This window comes from Capra hircus, chromosome 1 (assembly GCF_001704415.2).
Source record: "Capra hircus breed San Clemente chromosome 1, ASM170441v1, whole genome shotgun sequence".
Taxonomy (NCBI): Eukaryota; Metazoa; Chordata; class Mammalia; order Artiodactyla; family Bovidae; genus Capra; species Capra hircus.
In genome coordinates, this window is record NC_030808.1 from 152,180,225 (window position 1) to 152,203,588 (window position 23,364).

The 23,364-nt window shown below is 50.9% G+C and overlaps 1 protein-coding gene across 1 annotated transcript in view; it reads right to left on the reverse strand.

The window, feature by feature from the left end:
• The window catches only part of SH3BP5 (SH3 domain binding protein 5), a 71,375-nt gene extending 53,586 nt beyond the window's left edge, over positions 1-17,789 (reverse strand). The window contains exons 1-2 of the mRNA XM_018052954.1: positions 17,548-17,789; positions 15,809-15,871 (exon numbers count right to left, since the gene is read on the reverse strand). Of these exons, the coding sequence (XP_017908443.1) occupies positions 15,809-15,871; positions 17,548-17,694 (210 nt within the window). The 5' untranslated portion in view covers positions 17,695-17,789. The remainder of the gene's footprint in view (positions 1-15,808; positions 15,872-17,547) is intronic.

Here is a 23,364-nt window from a genome sequence, read left to right on the forward strand (position 1 = left end):
CACTGCAGGCAAGATGCTGCCCACTCCTCCTGGAGGACCTTCCTCCTGACACAGCTCACGGAACAGAAGGAAGGGAGGGCGGAGGACACAAAAGAACCAAAGTTAAAAAAACTCTGCTGCTGCTGTGAGAGACGTGGAAGGACCCAGAAGAAACGGCTGAAAACGTCAAAAGAGGCTGCTTCTAGCAGATCTGGAAGCGGGAAGGAACGCGGCAGAGGACTTCCATCTTCTCAAGGGCTTTTCTTCGACTGTGCACAAGTGCGGCTTCAATAAGGATCCAGGTTTGGCCGCAGCACGGATTCACCTACGTTTTTTATTTCCCCGTGATCAAGACTGAGGACGACTCAGCCCATTCAGCGTATTGCTAGATTCAAATCAAAATCTGTCCTGCCAGTAAACTGGTACAGCCGCTGTGGAAAAGAACATGAAAGTTCCTCAGTCAACTAAAAACAGAGCTGCCACCTGACCCAGCAGTCCTACTCCTGGGCATATATCTGGAGAAAAGGAAAACTATCATTCAAAAAGATGCATGCGCTCCCTGTGACCACAGCAACGCTATGGCCTGGAAACGACATGAATGCCCTGCAAAGGGGAACAGATAAAAAGACGCATGTGCAGGTGTTAAAGTGGGGCGCTTCCCAGGCGGCGCAGTGGCAAAGAATCTGCCTGTTTGATCCCTAGGTTGGGAAGATCCCCGGGAGAAGGAAATGGCAATGGACGGAAACGGCTTTCTCTTGTCTGGGAAATCCCACGGACAGAGGAGCCTGGGGGGTCACAAAAGAGACAGATGCAACTTGGTGACTAAACAACAATATATATGTGTGCATGTGTGTGTAGGCACGTGTATAACGTGTGTTTGTATATATTAATACACACAGTGGAATACTACTCGGCCGTAAAAAAGAATGAAACCATGCCATCTGCAGCCACATGGGCAGACCTAGAGATGATCGTACTGAGCGAGGTAAACCAGACAGAGACCAACACCATGTGCTATCATTCATAAGTGCGATCTACAATATAACACAGGGACTTCCCTGGTGGTCCAGCGGGCAAGATTGCTCTCTCACTGCAGGGGGATGGGTTCAATCCCTGCTTGGGGAACTAAGATTCCACAAGCCACACAGTGTGGCCCCCAAATAAAAGAATAAAAAGGACATCCCCGGTGGTCCAGTGGCTAAGATTCCACCCTCCCAAAGCAGGGGGCCAGGGTTGGATCCCCGGTTAGGGAACTAGAAGCCACATGCAGTAAAGATCCCACGTGGCACAGCTAAGACAGAGCACAACCGAATAAAATAAACAAGCAAAATATGACAGGAAGGAACTCGCCTACACAGAGAAACAGACTCAGAGGCACAGAGAACAGGTCCACGGTTGCCGAGGGGCAGGTGGGGTAGAGACAGGATGGAGTTTGGGATTAGCAGGCGCAAACTCTTACATATAATGGATAAGCAGCAAGGTCCTGCTGTGCAGCGCAGGGAACCATATTCAATATCCTGTGATAAACTATAATGGAAACGAATATGAAAAAGAATCTATATATATGTATAACTGAATCACTTTGCCATGTAGCGGAAATTAACACCACACTGTCAATCAACTATATTTCAATAAAACAAATCATTTTTTAAAGTCTCAGTCATTCACTATCAGGGATGGCAAAGCCTTTGCCCGTCATCTAACTCAGAGGCTGCCACTGCACAGAGCGGGTAACTGAAGCCTCCCTCTCACCACAGATGTATATCTGGCGAATGTCAGGGCAGAGACTGAACACCTGGTCCCCAAGTCCTAAATCAGCGTTCCTCCCCCTCACCAGCCTCGGTGGGGACCTCAGAGGATGCACCCTCGAAACCCACAAACACACATCTTAAAACTACTTCAGCGCCTGGGCTCCAGCCTCAGACTCCCGGATTGAAATCCTGGGTCTTCATCCCACTGGCTGGGTGGCCCAGGAGAACTGGCTTGGTCTCTCAGCCCGTGTCCCAGCACCGTCCTCAAGAGCTGCTGTGAGAACTAACCTATATAAAACCACTTCGGACAATGCTTGGAATGCAATCAGCTTTTGATAAACAGTAGTGATTTTTATGGAGGTGCTGTTATTCAATAAACAGCAACGGTTAGACAGGAAAGGACCACAGTTGGCTGAACACTTTACATGCTAGGTACGGGGGACACTTTACAATCATCACCTTATTTAATCCTTAACAGCTCTGCAAGATAGGTATTGCCATTCCCCCTTCCAAGAGAAGGAAATGAAAAACCTGGAAAAGCTAAAAACCTTGCCAAGACTGCATAGCTTACGAAGAGGCGGGGGGAGGATTCAAATCTAGATTTCCTGAAGGCCCAAGTCCACGCTTTTCCTGTATCAGCTCTAAAACAAGTTTTCTTATGCTTTTTCAATCCCAAGTTTCATAGCATTCAAGTACGATTTGCTTGAACAAGTTCCAACCGGGGCGGGGGGAGGGGGGGTTATGGATCCAATTTCTAGCAAACGCCTACAACACCAGGATCCTATGTCTGCAGTGGGAACACTAGCAAAATCCAGGGTAGGGGAAGAACGCAGCATGTCAAAAGCTGCCTGAGAGGTTTAAGAACCTTCCCCCTGAATTTATAACGTGTCTAGCTGTCATACTCCGGGGCCCTGGGCGCCACTAATTTTTTATAATAGGCGTTGAAGCCGCAGTGTAATATTCTCTCAGACAAAATTTTAAAGAAATGGGGCAAAGCAGCAAAGAGTCCCTTATGGCAGAAGCCGTGGCACTGCTCAAAATGGCTCGCTGTGGCTTTAATTGCTGCTGGCTGGTTTAAGGGTCACTGAGAGGAACAATCAAAGTCCTTCCTCTGCTGGCTGGTTAACCATTAGAGCAACTCGGCAAGGCCCCACGAACCATGGCTGTTCCTGAAGCCAATGGACTTCTGCTGGCTTCGGACTCAGTGTTACCACCCAGAGCATGGACCTTCTAAGGGGCTCAAATGCCTTGGCACTGACCCCGTCCAGAGATGGAGTGTAGGCCCGTCCTCCTGAATCTGCTGGGCTCCTGGCTGCCTGGACCAGCAGATCGCTGCGGAAGTGCCGCTGTGGGACCCCCAAGGCTCTGGTGTTTCCACCTGGTCATCCTGAGACACCCACTGGGGGCAGCCAGACGCCGCAAGGAGGTCAGAGCACCTGGGACCGCCAGGCTGGGGCAGGTGGATGGAAACAGGGGCCAGCTGAGCCCGCAGCCAAGACGCAGAATCCGCGGCCAGACACCATGGTGGGGGGCTCCTCAGACAACCGGCCCAGCCGGGCCTGCGGATGAGCGCACCCAACTGACATCGTGGCCACAAGTGCATGAGGCTCCTCTAGCGAGGACCACCCCACGGAGCTCACTCCAAATTCCCGATCCACAAATCATGGGCAAGAGAAAGCATTTGATTTAGGGTAAAGAAGTTTGGGGGTAATTTGTTAGATACAAATAGGAACTAGGACCATGAGGAAGGACATTTCTTCTTCAAAAAAAAGCTAAAAACCAGGGAGAAAATGTCAAATCTGCCTGTTTCAAATTTATCAGAATGAAGCTGAAGCTTTTTGTGTCAACAAAAGTGTCAGGTGGACAAAGACACCTGAACTCCGTTCATCATGTGGCGTGTGACTCTGACCCCACACGATAGGCATTTACATTAAGCGGATTCGGCTGCAGTGAGAATACACAGCAACAGGCACTCCTGTGATGGTCTTCCTGATGGCAATTCCTATCCGTCAGAGCAAACGCTAATGTCTCTTGGATAAGCCAGCAAAACACAGCATAGGAAAAAAAGTCAGGCCAGAAGAGATCAAAATTGTTTTCCATCTTCCTTTAAGGAAATGAAGGAGGCTGATTCTCTGAGCTCTCTAAGAGCACCTTTGCCAATATGCAAATGACCGTGAGACTCTTGGTTAAGATGTGTTGCATAGGAGGGATACAGCCTCTACTCTAGAAGCATCTACGTGGTGATAGGCAGATGAAGTAACTTTCAGAGACAGAGGGCTGGGTGAAGATACCTGGGATGCCTGCCAAAGGATGAGGTTCAAGAGATGTTTAATTCATCCAGCCAACACACACACACACACACACACACACACACAAATACACTGCTATGTTAAAAGTCTCTACAATAAATGCTCAGAAGGAAAAACAATAGTTCAACATTAAAAGGCTATAGCCCACAGGGACCCCTGCTCTCTGGCAACAGGGGGATCTGAAGATTCTCTCAACCATGGGGACGACAGTGCCGCCAACCCTCAGGGCCCGTCTTCCTTTGAGGTGACGACATCCTAGACACCTTGCAGTCAGAGGGAAGGTACCTGGATAACACTGGGGACACAGTCGGGTCCCTGTACTGCAGGTGCCCAGGTTCCCACAATGGTGCCAGGAAAGTTCACATACTATCTGCAGAACTGTTTAAAAGGAAGACAGCCGATGTGTTTTCAGACAGCAGACTCCATCTCAACACTGACAGCTATTTCTATATTCTAGCCAACAGCCTGCACTAACATCATTCTCCCTAAGTGACACTACAGTGGCTGACACTGTCCAAGGGCTATATGTACCTGCAAGTCTTTATCCATGCAGAAAGGATGCTACTACTCAAACCCATACACTAAGTTTGAATATCTAAACATTCTTAATACTTGGAATGTTTCCCACTGTTCTATCTTGGGGATTGTTTTGTATTGTTACAAATGAGGGTATCTTGGCTGCAAACAACCCTACAAGGCTTTTAAGGCTCTTTTCAAAGCTCCATGAATTACCACGTTGAGAATTTAACAATACAATAATTCACCAAGCAAACCCACCAACATCAGGACTTATTCACAATTAGGGCAGGCACTACCAATCTAGAAATTTTTTTCCTACCAGCCCTCATCGTTCCTAAAATTCCTTCCATGAAAATTCGTTTCTTTGATTCATAAAGATTTCTTTTTCTAATAGTGCTACATTCTCCACCCTTATGCCCTGCCTGTGAAAATGGTCATTGCAAATAATGCAGAAGACATTGAGAAATGAAAAAAATAAAATCCTCAGCATTCTTAGCAGTAACCATTAATAACATGTGAGGCTACGTGCTTCTGAAACTACGATACTGCTTACCCCAACCCCACCATCAATCAACCTGAGTCAAAATTTTTGCAGAATACAATGAACCAGAAAAGTGAAAAGCCACTGGGATGTCACAGCAATGTCAAACGGCAAAAAAAGAAAACCTTGTAAAATCTTACTCTCAATTTCTGTGGGCACTTCACCTTAATCGGTAACAAGCAGAGTCGCATCTGTGGACCATGCTCTGATTCTCTCTGTTCTAGACCCTTTGTTCCTCATATGTACATGTTCTTGTACTCCAAGTATATTTGCTTTTACATAAACTCTAGCATAGTTTTATACAACCATTTTTCCCACTAGCTTCTTTCCCACTGAATAGACGACGGCCATGCGTCCATATCCACACAGCATCCTATTCCGGTGTGAAACACTCTTAAAACTTGAGCATCTCCAAGCAGGGCAGAGTCCTACACCTCCATGAGCTCAGACCTTTGGGATGGAGGGGCTTGGGGGAGGAAGAGGTCACAGGTCGTGCTTTACGCCTCTGTGCCCGGGATCAAGGCTGCCCAGGCACGGCCCCGGGGCCGATGCAGTTCCAGAGCAGGCGCGAGGGAAAAGGGCCCTGCCCGTTCTGCGGGACAGTGTGTGCGGCAGGAGCCACGGCGAGTCCACAGAGAGTCTGGCTCTAACCGTGACTCCAGCCATTCATTCCCCAACTCACTGTGAGCAGGCACTGTAGGGGATACTGGGGCACAAAGATGGGGAGGCCAAGCCCTTCCTACCAGGGGCTGAGTCCAGGGCACAGGGAGCCAGGCCGGCACAGAAATGACCAGAAGACAGCCTGAGAGAGAGCGTGAGACCGGTAGCGCTGCTCAGACAGACTTCTGGAGCCAAGCCTCCAGAGACTCTGAGTCAGCAGGTCTGGGTGGGGCCCAGGACCGGGCAATCCTAACTTGGTTCTGCGGTGCAAGGACCACGCCTTGATGGCATTTCTCGAGGGCAGGGGTTCCCCACCCCCAGGCAACCCCGTCCCCTTTCCCCAGGACACTTGCAAGGCTGGAGATGTTCCTGGTGTCACAACTGGTCAGGGGGGCGCAGGAAGTGGTCTCATTTAGTGAGAGGATGCTGTTAAACCTCTTACAATGGACAAGACAGCCCCCCACAGCAAAGAATGTCAACAAACAGTGTCACTAGCAGAGCTGGGCAATTCCGTGAAAGCAAGATACTCAAGGCCTTGGTTTTATCAGCAGAACAGGGAGGATCGCCTTGATCACACACAGTCCTGCTTAGGATTCAGAGATGCAAAGTGCTTAGAACGGGGTCTGGCACATGGGAGGCACTTTTTTGCCATTACTACTATTATCAGCTCTCGTTACTACTGAAGAGCAGCTAGGAGACAAGGACATTCCAGGAGGGACACAAGTCCTTCCTGCAAGGACCCCACCACGCTACAGCCCTCGCATGCCCTCTCCCAGTAACAGCAGCAACGCTATTCACTGACGGCTTACTACACAACCATCCGTGGGATGAGGAAACTGAGGTTCAGAGGTGTAGAGTAACTTGCCCCAGGTCACACAGCCATCAAGGGACAGTCTGTCAACATCCATCCGCTCAAACATCAAGTGAGCAGCCACTATGTGCCAGGCAAACCTCAGGAGGAGACACAGCCTAACACAGCACAACTCAGGCGGAGAAACAGGTGATTTCCAGAGCCCAGATCTGCGGCTCCAGACCCCGCAGCGTCCATCTTGCTGTAATCCTGGCCCCACGAGCCCTCTCTCTAGCCCCTTGCCCGGAGCCTGTCTCTGACAAAGGGACCTCATGGCAGGGCCCTGGGGAGGAGGGCGGAGCATCTCGCTGGAACCTTCCCTGCATCCATCCTGAACACCCAGCGGGTCCCCCAGCTCCAGGCCAGCCCCGCATGCAGGAAGCCGCGCCCTCCCTGGGGCTGGGCAGCGAGCAAAGCCCTTCCACACACAACGTCTCCTCCTGCCTCAAGCCCCCCAGAACCCCCAGGCCACTCATGACTCCAATTCACAGACCTGGCGACTCAGGCTCCAAAGCAGCAAGTGCCCCCAAAAGTCAGCAGAACTCAGGTTCCAGCCACGGCACCTGAAGCCAAGATGTCCCTCCACACACCCCTTTCCCGTGACTCTGGTGTTTTATTTTCCCCCTGTGACTATAAAGGAGTACAAACTCAAAGCAAATAATTCAGAAAACACAGAAAAAATATAAAGAGAATACATGTCACTCATCTCTCCAGCAGATATAATAGCTGGCATGTAATTCTTCCAGATATGTTTATTCACATAAACATAATTTTTAGAATAGCATCATGATTCTAAATCATGAACCCATGCTCTTGGAACCTGCTTTTTCCCATTCAGATGCATTTCTTGATTAATAACAAGCTGGTCAACAAGTGAAGCCCAGATTCTCTCAACCAGTGCCTGGGCTCGGTATTCATCTGTTTCAGCAACATCCTACTGACAGTTAGGCGGAGTCACAATTCTCCAGCATTTTCAAACAAGGCTGCGGTGAACCCTGCTAGACCTGGATCTGTGCCCAGTTACCCCCTTAGGACAAATTCTTCCAAGTGCAATCGCTGGGTCAAAAGTCACAGACATTCCAGCAGCAACAAGGGGACTGTCACCCAAGCAGGCAGCCCTGAGTCCTACTGATCTGATGGCCAAACTTTGGGTCAGAGCTGGGTGCCCCAGAGGCCCAGAAAAGACGTCACACCCAGCTGGCTACCGAAAGGTCTTCCCCTCCGCAGGCTCCCCTCCCCGCCACGCCATCCAGGCTGCGGAGCATCTGCACAGCCACTCTCCACCCTCCCCTGCCAGTGGCCGGCTCCCGAAAACCCGAGTTCCCAGGCCTCGACGCCAAAGCCCCCGTTACATCAGAGCGCCCCCAACTCCCAAGACCCCGCCCGGGTCCCCCACTCTGTGGCCAAGGCCCCCGGCACAGGGAGGACCCAGCAGCATGAGCCAGAGCCACAGGAGGGCCTCAGGACGGGCTACATGGACGCCTCAAGGGTACTGCACCCTGCAACCAGATGCCCCCAGAGACAGTCAGCCTCACTGTGCAACACACACACACACATACACACACCACACACACACAGAGTCATGCAACACACACAACACACACAGAGACACACCACACCCAGACACACAGACGCACACACACACACCACACACACAGCATACACACAGTCATGCAACACACACAACACACACAGACACCACACACACATCACACACACCATACATACACACACACCACAGTCATACAACACACACACACCACACACACAGATGCACACACACCATACACACACACCATACACACACCATACATACACACACACCACAGTCATACAACACACACACCACACACACATACACACACACCATACACACACACCATACACACAGTCATGCAACACACACAGACATACCACACACACAGATGCACACACATACACACACACACATCACACACACCAGTCATACAACACACACACACCACACACACAGCATACACACAGCCATATCACACACACACACCACACACACACACAGCATACACACATACACACACACACCACACAGTCATATAACACACACACCCCACATAGTCATGCAACACACACACACACCACACAGTCATACAACACACACACCACATAGCATGCAACACACACACTACACACACACACACACACAAACACCACACACAGCATACACACACACATCATACACACACACACCACACCCATACACACAGAGTCATACAACACACACCACACACACTCACACAACACACATACACCACACACACACATCTTACAGAAGAAAGTGCTGGGTACAAAGAGATTCCAGCCTCACTCATGCAACACACACACCCACACACCACACACACACCACAAGCAACACACTCACACCACCCACACACATACACTTTATGAAAGTACAAAAAGATTCCAGCCTCACTCATTCAACAAACACACACACACACCTTAAAGGAGAAAGTGCTAAGATGTGGCAACACTGTCCTCTGAGAAAATAATCTCTCTTCCCCTGACTTGAGCTAGTAATTCATTAGGAAGAGTCCAGGCTGCTCCCAATTCACCCGCTCTTCTCCTCCCCCACCCCAACTTTCCAAGCTCGGGACAGTTTTTTTTAAAGAGAAACTGTTTGCTAGTTTTTGGCAAAGGAGAAGGTTGATGCTGGGTGCAAGCCTTCTGTGAGTCTGAGGAACACAGATGTCCAGAATTCGGATGCTTTTTCAAACCGCCTCCACCCAGGCACAGAGGGAAAGGAAGAGCACGGCCATTTACAATGAAGCGCCTCTGCCCCGCGGGGAAGGGCAGGCTGAAAATGTCAGTGTGCAATGGCTTTCCGAGCCAGAAACACGTGCGCGGGCAACTGGGCCTGGAGAGCCCTTCCTGCTCCTCATCAGCGACCATTTCACCCCAAGATGAGCCCACCTTCCGAGCAGCAGAGGGTAAGGAGACACTACACATGGCGGTGAAAAGCTAAGGAACTGGGTGTGGAATAGTACAAATCCTGATGACAGCGACTTAGAAAGTCCCTGTGCTGCCTCTAGTTTCAAACCTTTGAGAACAGGTCGCGGGGTTGGGTACACAGCGTCCAAGTGCATCAGCACATCTCCCGGCCTGCCGCACCCCAGGGCAAGGCTGTCACAAGCAGAAGGACGGCTTATCTTTCTCCAACCAGCTCCCCCCACCCCAGGGCACCGGTGCTCAGCCCAGGAGGCGCCCCTCCTTAGCACTGACTGTTCCTCTGGAGGGTCCTTCCCCGCCCCAGGCCTGCCCCCTTCAGACAGGCTTTCAGGGAAGCACACAGTGGGTGCTCAAGAAATACTCCATGAGTTAATGATTAAAGCTGATTAACCAATGCGCCTGTGGGAAAATACATGTGTTTTCTTTACTTGAAACATCAAGCTCACATTCAAGAGCCTCTCTGATTAAAGGCTGGGCTTCTCTGGTGGCTCAGAGGGTAAAGCATCTGCCTGCAATGCGGGAAACCTTGGTTCAGTCCCTGGGTTGGGAAAATCCCCTGGAGAAAAAAATGGCAACCCACTCCAGTATTCTTGCCTGGAAGATCCTATTGATGGAGGAGCCTGGAGGGCTGCAGTCCATAGGGTTGCAAAGAGTCGGACACAACTGAGAGACTTCACTTTACTTCAGAGTTTCTGCAATTTCAACCTCCTCTTTTGTGAAACGTGCTCTTTAAATAGGGAAGTGTGTCCTTAGAAGTAGTCATGTGTGGATGTGAGAGTTGGACTATAAAGAAAGCTGAGCACTGAATTGATACTTTGAAACTGTGGTGTTCGAGAAGACTCTTGAGAGTCCCTTGGACTGCAAGGAGATCCAACCAGTCCATCCTAAAGGAGATCAGTCCTGAATATTCATTGGAAAGACTGATGCGGAAGCTGAAACTCCAATACTTCGGCCACCTGATGCAAAGAACCAACTCATTTGAAAAGACCCTGATGCTGGGAAAGATTGAGGGCAGGAGGAGAAGGGGATGACAGAGGATGAGATGGTTGGATGGCATCACCGACTCAATGGACAAGAGTTTGGGTAAACGCCAGGAGATTGTGATGGACAGGGAGGCCTGGTGTGTTGTTGTTCATGGGGTCGCAAAGAGTCGGACACGACCGAGTGACTGAACTGAACTTTCTACTTATAGTTAATACAAAATATTGGCTATATTCCCCATATTATACAAACATCCCTGAGGCTACCTTACACCCAACACTCTGTGCTGATAACCACTAGCTTGTCGTCTACACCTGTGAGTCTGCTTCACTTCTGCCATATTCCCCAGTTGGCTGTATTTTTCAGACTCCGCATATAAGCTGTATTACACTGTCTCTGTCTGACTTCTTTCACTTTCGGGTAATGCCCTCCAAGTCCATCCATGTTGCTGCAAATTTCATTTTTCACAGCTGAGTAATATTCCATTATGCATATACGTACCAAAAATGCTTTGGCTGCACCACGTGCAGGATCTTAGTTCCCCAACCAAGGATCAAAAGCAGCGCAAACCTGGATTCGTAACTACTGGGCCACAGGGAGGTCCTGTGCCGCATCTTTATCCATTCACCCATCAGGGAGCGCATAGGGTTGCTTCCATATCGTGGATGTCGTCAACGGTGCATGAGCACCGGGGTCACCAATTCACTGGAATCACTCCGAGTCACGAGGGTTGCTGGGCCCTGCAGACCATAATCAAAAAGCAAAGGAAAGGAAACGCGGACAGCAGAAGCCCCGCCCCAGAGGCCCTGAAATATACACAGTCAGTCATCGTTATCTGTGAATCTGTCTACTCACTAATTCCAGAAAATACTGTGCCGCTCTACAGCCATGCACGGGCCTGCACAGAGTGCAAGAGGCTCCAGGCGCCCGCGGGGCTGTTCTCGGGGAGGAGGGACTGACCCCTCTGCCCCGCTCCAGCTCTCGTGCTACAAACAGGCGTCCTTGACACAGTCCATTTAGTGCCACACTTTCTGCATTTGTGTGCTTCACATTGGTGATTTTGCTGCTTAAAATGGGCCCCAAGCCTAGTGCTAAAGGGCTGGCTAGTGTCCTAAGCCCAGGAAAGCTGTGATGAGCCTAACGGAGAAAACACAAGTTGAATAACCTTTGATCAGGCTGAGTCACAGTGCTGATGGCCAAGCTCAACATGAATGAACCAAAACTACACATTAAATAAGGTGGCTTTAGGGACCTCCGTGCTGGTCGAGTGGTTAAGACTTTGCCTTTCCTGGATCACAGGGGTGTGGGTGTAGGTTCTATCCCTGGTTGGGGAACAAAGATTCCACAGGCCAGAAACTCAAAACAGAGAACAGAAACACTATTTTAACAAATTCAATAAAGACTTTAAAAATGGTCCACATTTTTAAAAAAATCTTTACAATAAAATCATGTGCATATTAAAAAGCAGAGACATTACTTTGCCAATAATGGTCCGTCTAGCCAAGGCTGTGGTTTTTCCAGTATAGTCACGTACGGATGCGAGAGCTGGACTAGAAAGAGCAGAAAGAAGCTAAGAGCAGAAGAAGTGATGCTTTGGAACTGTGGTGTTGGAGAAGACTCTTGAGAGTCCCTTGGACTGCAAGGAGATCCAACCAGTCCATCCTAAAGGAGATCAGTCCTGAATATTCATTGGAAAGACTGATGCGGAAGCTGAAACTTCAACACGCCGGCCACCTGATGCGAAGAACTGACTCATTGGAAAAGACCCTGATGCTGGGAACGATTGAAGGCGGGAGGAGAAGGGGACAATAGAGGATGAGATGGTTGGATGGCATCACCGACTCAATGGGCATGAGTTTGAGTAAACTCTGGGAGTTGGTGATGGACAGGAAGGCCTGGCGAGCTGCAGTCCATGGGGTCACAGAGTCCGACACGACTGAGCAACTGAACTGAATGTGTCTTTAAACAGAAACACAAAGTTACGAACTGATCAGTGTACGTGGGGGACCAGCGGCTCACAGGAGCCTAATGAGGTTGAACTTACTGAAAGCCTTTGGTCACAACATTTCCCTCAGGAGCCAGTTTCCCGCAAGCTTAGCGGAAACTCCTGCAAACAAGAAGGACCATCCATGTGCTCAGGTGGCTGCTCCCTGGCCCACACCCATCTGTGCCCGCCCTCCCCTGGCACCCCCACCGCTCCCTCCATCTGCTGCTCCGCACACAGGCTCCCTTGCTCCGCTCAGTGTTTTCCAGAGATTCCTCTGTCGGGTCGCTCTTCTACTGGACTCTCAATCCGTAATTACTAGCCACCTCTCCATACCCCAGCCTCAACTGAGACATCAACGCCCTGAGGCAGGGCCTCTGTCTCGAACCCCTATCTGCTTGGATCAGCAGAGGCTGCAAGCCCAACACCAAGGTGGTTGCCCAGTGCCCGCCCAAAGGGACACAGCCCGCCAGACAACGGCCATCCGCTCCCCGGTGGGCTCTGTGAGTGTGAGCAGTGTCCAGAGAGCCTGCGCAGAGGCTGAAACCCCACCAATTAGACCCGGCTGCCCTCCTAAACCTGGTTGGTCTGAAGTAGGATGTGCTCTAGGTGTGAAAGATGTACAAGACTTCTCTGGGTACAAAAATGTATGCAAAACGTCGCACTCGTGGTTTTCCTGTTTTGATTCCACACTGAAATTATTCTATCTCAAAAATTCTGGGTTAAAGGAAATTGGATGGAAATTAGCTCCAGCTGTTTCTTGTTCCTTTTCAACATGGCTGCTAAGGAAGTTTTCATGACGTCCAGAGTTTGCACTATACTTGTCTGAGTCCACCAGAAGGAAATGCAACCCACTCCAGTAACCTTTGCCTGGAAAATTCCACGGACAGAGGAGCATGGCGGGCTGCAGTCCATGGGGTCACAGAGAGTCGGACACGACTGAGCAACTAAGCACGCACACCCTGGTTATAATAAGGCCACGGAAAGGGCAGACGGTGACACAGGCCAGCCTGACCCCCTCTCCCGGCGGCTGCCAAGTGCCCTCCAGAGCAAGGCAGGAAACACCTGTCAGAGTTCCCCGTTACACTCAAGGACGTAAGTGTGTCCAGAAAGGGGCTTCGGAAATCGGGGCTGAAGAGAGTTGAGATGAAACAACTGTGCCTCAGAAGGGGAACACAACCTGGACAGGGGCCGGTGGGGAGCAGCCCTATAAATATGCGCTGGATGAATAAATCGCGCATGCGTGCTAAATCGCTTCAGTCGTGTCTGACTCTGTGACCCAATGGACGGTAGCCCACCAGACTCCTCTGTGCATGGGATTCTCCAGGCAAGAATACCGGAGTGGGTTGCCATGCCCTCCTCCAGGGGACCGTCCCGACACAGGGATTGAACGCACATCTCTTACACGTCTTGCTTTGGCAGGGGGGTTCTTTACCACTAGCGCCACCTGAGAGGCCCTGAATCAATCAGTACTTTGCTAAAAAAAAACACACACACACACACACACACAAATTTCTAACTTGTCTGCTGATATTTGGGATCGCAGAACATGAGAAATGGAAGGGGATCTGAAAAATGACTAGGCTCTGCTGTGTGGCTGACCTGTGAGGACACTGACCTCCGTGTCCTCCCCTGGAGAACCGGTGGTCCCTGCCTCCCACCCTACCTGCCAGGCCCAGGCCACCTGGTAGAACTGTCTATGATGATGGGGAGTTTTCTCTGATCTGTCCAATACCAGGCCTACCGCGCCCCTGCTGCTGCTGCTATGACTGAGGAAGTGAACTTTTAATTTTATTTAATTGTTATTAATTTAAATTCAAATAGCCACACGTGGCTAGAGGCGGCCATCATGAACAGCGCAGCTCTGGGCTGCTGTGACAAGGTGGAAGGAAGTAAAGCTTGTAAAACCCTCGGGGGATTCCCCTGGTGGCCCAGGGGCTGAGACTCTGCACTCCCAATGCAGGGGGCCCAGGTTCGAGCCCTGGTCAGAACCCACACACTGCCACTAAGAGCTCGCGCGTCACAACTACAGATCCTGCGTGCTGTAACCAAGACTCACAGCAGCCAGAGAGCAAGACATTAAAAATTTAAAAAAGAAAAACCTTTTTGGAAACGTCAAACCCTGATAGAAATGAAACAGGTCATGCTGCTAAATGAATTCCAAACGTGAGATTCTAAGAGATTTCAACTGCCCAACAAACAGTCCTGATTCATCATACGTGCAAAAAATTTCCACACACAGAAGGTACTTCATTTGGGGGAGAAGAGGGCTCACAGATGAATCAGAACACAGGAGGAGTCCCTCAGAAGCAGCTCGGCAACCTAGCTTTGCCTCTCGGGCCACCTCTGGCCTCGACATGCAGGGACAAAGCAGGGTGGCCAGGCTGGTGGATCACATTCCTGAGACCTCCCACCCCCTCACCCGGAGAGACCAGCGGCGCCCGCCCCTTCTGCTGACCTGCCCCGCCATTCCTTCTGCTACAGACGCCGGCCCTCCCACAGCTCCCAGACACAAGCTGGGGTTGTCAAACCTGCTGGGAAGTGGTGGGAAAACCGACCACTGCTGGAAAGGGATGGGGGCTAAGTGGGAGCCACGAAGAGTGTCAGTCTGTTCACTCAGGTGGGAAGATGCCCATGAACTTCAAATCGAGGTCTCAGCTCCCCAAATTTTTCCAGGCAGGAAAGCACTTCTGAGACTAAACAGCTTTTCTTTGCCATTAAGATCATTAATATTCTACACCCAAGCAGACAATAAAGAAAAAAAGCAGGAGAGTGGAAGGGCGGGGACAGGGGGGCAGCACATGGTTAGGGCCCAAAAGTCAAAAAAGATCTAAGTCTTTTTGAGGAAACACATGATATTTCCAAGTAGCAATGTAAGGAGTCGCTGTAAAATATTTAAGAGATTTTGTGAGCTCATTCATTCTTATCCATTAAAGGGCAGAGCTAATTTCCCCCCTCAGTCCTTCTAACTTTTCAGCAGACACGTTAACTTTAGGGCTTAAGAGTGTCTAAAGCCCTTGGTTTGGGCCCCTCCGAGTTTCCAGGATGAAAAAACCACGTGAAATTGGATCCTCGTGTGTTCCACCCACAAGCTGGCCTCAGTGGTGTAATTCATTCTGTCGGGCAGCTTGCTATTGCTCAACTTCAAGGAGGGAACGCCAGCAACCACTCTGCAGCTATTAAAACAGAATGAACCAGCCTGGGGTCAGCAGGACAGAAGCCACCTTCACTTCAGGACCCAGCTCTCTGTACCTCAAGTTCAGTCTCCCGCCTGTTGATATCATCCGTGGATTGATTGAGCTTCTCCAGTTCTCCCTGATGAAGAAAAGGGACAGAAAAAAAGACTTCAGGGATGCTTGTCTTTGATTTCCACTGTGACTCAGCCCCAAAATCTGCACAATTACTCTGGTCAGTTTGTAGGAAGAGGAACCAGTCCATATTAATTGTCAAGGAAAACAGTTGTGCCTCGGCTGGAAGAACAAATGAATGTCAGCATTTCTGAAACCCTTTTCTTGATAGAGGCCTTTTTGAAAATGACTTAAGGTTCCAGGAATTTGTCTTTTCTTAGAAGGTTAATTATTTATTGCAGGTTTGTGCCTTCAGGTAAACCCACCTGTTACAAACGGTTTAGAGGCTAAATCAAAATAATGCTTTCTGCTTTAGAGCAGGAATTTTGCAGAAAAGATAATAAAAGAAAACAAAGCCAAGCCTAAAGTATTGAAATCATGCGAACCAAGGGTGGAATTCTGGCATTAACTCACCCGAAGTTGAGCATTTTTCTGTAGAGAGCATTTTCTTTTCCAACTGCCAATTATTCAAACTACCTAGCTGTTTACAAAACAACTAAAACTAGCTTTAATCCTGATCCTTTAAATATTTACAAGCTAACATTTTGTAAAAAGTGCCCAGCATGAAGTTAACTCTTTTCACTCTGCAAACAAAGGATCTTGTTAACAGAATTCCCCTACCAAGAAAACATAATGTAGTAGCCCAAACTGATTTTAATAGAATCCCTAATAGGAAGCTTTTTCCACCTGATTTTTATCTTGCTCACCTGCCATAACAATTCAGTTAAACACAACAGCTGAGTTAAATGAGCTTTTTAATAGATCTGCACACTGAAAAACCAGTTAGGTCTCCAGAAATCGCAGTTCATGCTGAAAAGCAGGGTTTGTTACAAGTGACTTACGGAAGAGTAGAAAAATGGGTCTTACAAAGGGATGTGCTGTGCTTTTTTGCTTAGAGGGTGAAGAGGTTAAGCTGTCACTGAGATCTCGGCTAGGAAATTGCTTTTTAATCATCTCCCGGAGAAATGGAGGCGCAGGAAGCAGGCCAACCCTCTCGCCTTCTCGCGCGTCAGCTTTGCGCACCAGTTGGCCCTGGTTTCTGTTCACACTCGACCTCACAAGGAGGAAAAGCTGGGTTTTAAACCGTTTGAGGCCAGCCGGAGGGCTGTGCCGGGGGTGACAATAAACCCTTCGGTTTGCTAACAATGAATCGGCGCGGGGGCGGGGGGTGGCTCCGGACGGTCCCCTCTGCCAGGTGAGGGCTCCGACCCCCGGGCAGGGCGGCCGCCCCAGGTGTAGGTGGGTGGCCGGCGCCCACCACCCCGGGGGCGCGCGCTGTGCCGCCGGCCGGGCTCCGGGAGTCCGGAGGTTGCGCAGAGCCCGCGGCGCGCAGAGCCGGATCGGGTACCCCCGAACCCGGCGAGGCGCCCCCGCCCCCTTTCCTCTTTGTTGCACGTCCGCCCCAAGCGCAGGGCACGCTGCGGGCAATCTCCCGGGTCCAACCGGGAGTCCCGGCGATGGAGTCGGGCCGCGTCCGCGCGGGCACCGCAGCCTCCCCAGGAACCGGGCGAAACCCGGCGCTCGGAGCCTCTCCCCCGCAGCCCCGGGCCTCCCCGGGCCGCTCCCCTGCGCGCAGGCACCCGGAGCTCCGAGGCGGGCTGAGCGCGGAGGCCAGGGCCCCCGCGCGCCCCCCGCGCCTCCTACCTGGATCCGGGGGTCCACCTCCTCCTCGTCCGCCAGCCCGGGCTCCATCCCGGCTTCCTCCTCCTCCTCCTCCTCCTCCGAGTCCCGGGCGGGCGGCGGGCGCTCCGCCGGCCCCTCCGGGCGGTTCCGCCTCGGCGCCGCGTCCATGCCGGCTGCGGCCAGGGACGCGCTGGGCTGGCAGCCGCAGGTCGCGCCGGAGCCTCCTGGCCACGGCCGGGCGGGGGAGCTGGGCGCCGGTCGCGGCGCGGGTCCCCGGGCTCCGGAGGAAGTGGGCGCGGTCGCCCCCTCTCCGCCTCGGCCGTCAGCGCCGGCCGCTCCGCCCCCGGCCCGCCCCGCGCCGCCCCGGCTCGGCCCGGCCGCCCGGGGAACCGCGCTCCGTCACAAAACCTCCCCACCAGCAAGCCCGTAGGTGGTGAAATGGGGGAGCCCTCACCCCAGTTTTAACTTAGCAGCCGGAAGAGATCGCCAGCTCCCCAAGGTCGGCCGCCGGGTGTCCGGGTGCTCTTCCCCCTCCCGCCTCTGCCAAGGCGAAAGTGACTCCGTGGAGGGAAATTGTTAATCGCTCAGTGGTGTCCGACTCTTTGCGACCCCATGGATTTAGCCCCCAGGCCCTCTGTCCATGGAGATTCTCCAGGCAAGAACACTGGAGTGTGTTGCCTTGCCCTCCTCCAGGGGATCTTCCTGACCCAGTGCTGGAAACCGGGTCTCCTGCATTGCGGGCGGATTCTTTACGGTCTGAGCCACCAGGGAAGCACGTGGAAGGAAAGTCTGGGGGTATTTCCACCATCTGAAGTCCCCTTTAGAAGCTTGTCCTCCGTGACCTTGGACCAGTTGCAAGACTCAAACCCCTGTGTACACTCCAAGCATTTCTGTTCCCTTGGGTGAAGCTGAAGAAATGTATCCCCAGAAAAGGGAACGGAAAGGCGCGCTCACATAGCAGACACGCAATGACCCAGAGGGGAGCCGCCGGCTCTAGCTCCAGGGGTGGATTCCTTGTCCAAAGGCTGTGTCCCCACTGAGCAGAGCTCCACACCCAAGAAGCTCTGCCTTCAGAGTTGTGGGATGGCCCTACCTGAATAGCTGGGAAGCATGGAAAATCCATCGATCAGGGTTGTGGGTGGTTGCGTGTGTGCGTGCAGCCTTCTCCAGGAGACGAGAGTGTTAACCTCTGTTAATGGACACACTCCATCCAAGGGGTTACTGACTGAGGAGGTTTCCTGCCCACCCTGAACAGAATGGGGCGCCAGAACTTGCCCCGCAAACTCAAAAAAATCCAAATAAAGGTCATGTCTGCGCTTTTATGAAATGTCAGGGCCACTGTGATGTCAGGGGAGCAGAAGGTCAGATGACCCTAGCAAAGCAGGCAAGGACATTGCCACTGGCCGTTGCTAACATCTCTTTCACTACAAAAACGCAGAGTGTACGCTCTTTCTACGCAAAGGCTTGTGGCCTGTGGGCTCTGTTGAGTTTGGAGTGCAGACTTACTTGGGAAAGGAGCTTCTTTCTGAGAGCTTGTCATTAAAGCCAGCCTTGGGAAACCTGTTTATGGTTGGTTTTATCAGAAGCCAAGTTGGGGGGTTACCCCTTGGGCAAGGTTCCGCCCTACACACTCTGGCACCGTGGTCCTCCCCATCAAAGGAGTTTCACTGTCTCCTGGAGGTACTACAGGTGTATGTCATGGGTTTGTTTCTGAACAGGTCATACCTGTTCATTGTTCTTTAAATCAAGAGAGAGTCAGCAATTCTTCGTGAGATGTTCTCAAATTCCTTGCTAACGACATAGTTGCTTTTCATTTCCCAGTGAGGGATGAAGGCAGGGTCAAGATGGCCATTAAGAGTCACTTTGGGGCACAAGAGCCACCAGTGTCTCCTTGTTGGCTTGGAACTGAGCCTGTACCTGAATAGACTGACCCCAGCTGTGCACAAACTGAGACAGAGATTAAAAACAAGAAAAGTAAGGTCAGCCCTGATTCTGAACGCTTCCTAGTGGTGGAACCTCATCATCACCATTCGAACAACAGCCTCCAGAGGACATTTCTGTTTAAGTTTAGATTTAAGAGCAATAGGTGGTTCAATGCCTCTATGGGACACAGGGAAACGGCTTCTGAACGTCAGTGTAGACTTTTGTTGCTTAATTTTTAGAAGACCTGGGCCAGCTATAGACAGGATCCCAATAAGTGTTCTGAAGTTTAAAAAAGGAAAATAAAGCACAGCACTATTATATATTTCTATGGACACACACATGTGCACATCCATGCATAGGAAGAGAGCCGCAAGGGAGACTCTGTACCCTCACAAGAGTGGCTAGCCCTGCGAAGGAGGGTAGGGAAGGGCCCAAGACTGGCTAGGATCGGGGGTTGGAGATGTCAGAGGGAACTCTTCATTTCTCGATAATACTTTCATTTTTATCAGGAGGATATATTTATGATTATCTGTGTAATTCTAAGATAAATTTAAGATAATGCATATTGTATTCGTTTTCTGTTGCTGTGTAACAAAGTACCACAAGTTTAGTAGCTTAAAACAGGGCTTGTTTATTAACTCACAGTTTTATAACGGGGAAGGGGGCGTCGGGGAAGGGGGTGTCCCTTGTAGGCTCAGTGGGAAAGAATCCACCTGAAAAAGCAGGAAACACAGATTGGATCCCTGGGTCAGGAAGATCCCCTAGAGGAGGAAATGGCAACCTAACTCCAGTGTTCTTGCCTGGAGAACCCAGTGGACAGCGTTGCCTAGTGGGTTACAGTCCATGGAGTCACAAAGAGTTGGACACAACTTAGCAACCGAACAACTGTAGGCCTGACATTCAGGCACAGTGTGACTAGCTTCTCTGCTCAGGGTCTCCCAGACCAGACCAGGGTGTCGACCAGGCTCCAGACCATTCTGATGGCTCTAAGGAAAAAGTCCCTGCAAGCTCATTCAGGCTGTTGGCTGGATTCGGCTCCGTGCGGCTGTAGGACTGAGACGCCCGTTTCCTTATTGTCAGCCAAGGGCCATTCCTGTCTGCTGGAGGCCACCTACATTCCTTGCGATGTGACCCCCAGCATCTTCAAAGCCAGCAGCAGAGGACCTCCCTTGTGCTGTCTCCCTTTCCGGGGAGACCAGTCCCTTCTAAGGATTCGTGTGGGTAGGTCAGGTCCACACAGGATAAAGTCGACTGTGCCATCTTCACAGCATAATCGTGGAGGTGGCTGTCCCATCATACTCACAAGCTCCCAGCATTTTATCGGAATATGTACAAGAATGGAGCTAAGGTGTACTGCTGCCTACCTCACGTATCAAGGAGGCAAGCCTTATAAGGGGCTTGGAACCCAAATAAATGCCTAATGTTTATTTGGCTGCCATATCTGAGCTGGGTGAATGACTCTAAAGGATGGGCTGGAGATCCCTGGACGTCTCTGAGAACTTTCAGGATACACATGCAATCAAAGCTTGCAGAGAAATACAAGACAAGACTTGCCTTCCTCACTCTCATTCTCTTATGAATATTCACTGGGGTTTCCTAAAAGTTACATGACAACATGGTACCGCAACAGATTGAATGCAGAAGGTATGAGAATCCAGCTATCTGGTAAGCCACACATAAATGGAAAACAATGACCTTGTCAGTATTTTATTTTCTTTTGGAAACGTTTATTCTTCATTTTGAAAGCTAGAGTTATCTTTCATAAAATTATTACATTCACATTAACGTGTAATAAGTGTGCTGTTATTTTTAAATGAATTCATGAAAGTTTTTAAAGTGGTTTTCATTTCGACACAGCAGCAACCACCTGTAGATGTACCACAGAAACAACAGCTCTTCGAGGTCTTCAGTCACTTTAAAAAAATGTAAGGACGTACCGGCAATAAAAAGTTTGAGAAACATTGAGCGAGAGGAAACATACCCTCTGGTTGGAGCTATGCTTTTTTATTTCTATTTAAGTGTCCCACTGCCTCGGTCACTCAAAAGACTCGTCACCACCCCCAAGACCTCGAATTTGGCCACTGGCGGAGTATTTGGGGCACAGTACATTTCCGCCCATTTCAAGAGCCTTTAAATACAATTTAACAATTGAAATGATTGTGATCATTAGATAAGGTGCTGCTCATAAGGGATTAGCTCCTGGGATCTACAGTTCCTGGATTTTTCAGTTCCTCTGAAGAATCCATTGCCCAATTATAGCATTGCCCCCTTTGGAGAAAACAGATTTTTAGTGCTGCGTGTGTGACGTTGGTTTCCAAGGACACAGCTGTGCCTTGCCAGGCTTGGAGGGGTCGGAGTGGTGGGGAGGACGCCTGCACCGCACTGTTGCAGGGAGGGAGACCCCCGAGTGGGCTCTGGTCTGACACTGGGGCATGAATTATCCAAGGAGACACATGTTCTGACAAAGCAGGAGACTGTTGGGAAGGGGCACTGGGTGGAGAGCAGGCGGAGAAGGGCCCCAGGGGCTGCCCTGCCTCGCGGCTCACAGTCGGGTCTCGCGGCGACGCGCTTAGTGTCCAGGCTGTCTCTGGCCAGCCCTGACTCAGGGTCCTTCCTGAGGAAAGATGGATGGAGTGAAGCTGGAGTTCAGCCCACATGGACTCCAGGATCCTGGGAGGCCGGCAGGACACATGTGCTGCCATCGCCTCTCTCTTTTTGACCTTTCCCAAGAAATGGCAGCCTACCCCAGTCCTCTTGCCTGGAAAATTCCACAGATGGAGGAGCCTCATAAGCTACAGTCCAGGGGGTCGCTAAGAGTGGGACAGGACTGAGCGACTTCACTTTCTTTTCTCTCTTTAAATTCTTTCCATTGGTGATCGCTTGTTAGTTGCACGTTCCTTACCAGTATCTCCTGTTTAAGCTGACTCCTGCCCGGGGTTGCTATCAGGCCGAGGTGAGCGGTTTCAGTCAGTGATTCCCCTAACAGTGCCAGAGCTGTGATTTGGGGCAGCTTGATCATATCGCTCATGGTATGGGCAAATGTGTGGACGGCTGACAATGGAACAGAACCCCAGGAACTCCTTCACTTGGAGACATACTCCCTGCTGTCCTTAGAAGAAAAATGCACAGCCTTAAAGTTGCAAGTCATGTTTTCTTCAGGGAGCTCACTGAGGACTGTGGGCGGAGAGGCAGCCTCTTGGATAGCTCTGAATGAACTGCTGCAAAGAGGTAAGGGTGCAGCCAGGACATTAAAAAGTTTGCGCCGGCGTTGCGGGGTGCGGGGGGGTGGGGGGGCGGGGTGGCCAATGTGGTCAAACATCAAAAGATGACTGCTAAGCGCAAAAGGGGAGCTCTCAAGGTAAGACTTTAGTGCTTAGATGCAGAGTCTGGGTTCATTGAAATTATCCCTTAGATAAGCGCCTTCACTGCCTAGGGCCAGCATCCTGGGTTTTCCCACCTGAAACCCCTCGGGGCTGCCTGGGGGGCGGTTGCAGGGATGGGATGATGGCCGCAACATTCTTTGTCCACTGGAAGCCAGGCGACATTTTTTGGCCCCCGGTTCAGTTTACTTTCGCGACCTCCTTGCAGTTTGGTTAAACTAGGGGGAAGTAGGCCGTGTGTGTTTGTTCCCTGTTCCTCCACTTCCTCAAGCTGAAAGCTGTCCTGGGTGAGGATCGCAGCCTCTGGGTTGTCCCATTTGCCCCTGAGGACAGTGGGCTGACCTTTGGAAAAAAGGGGGAGAAGGGTAGCGGGCTGGATGAGCCTGGGTTTACAGATTCCTCCAGAACGGGTCCTTACTGTCAGGATCTGGTTTCTTTCACGGCATTAATACCAACCGCTCCTTTTATAACCCCACCTCCTCAGTGGGGTCGCATGTTTACCGTCCCAGCCTCTTCCTTCCTGAATGATAAAGGA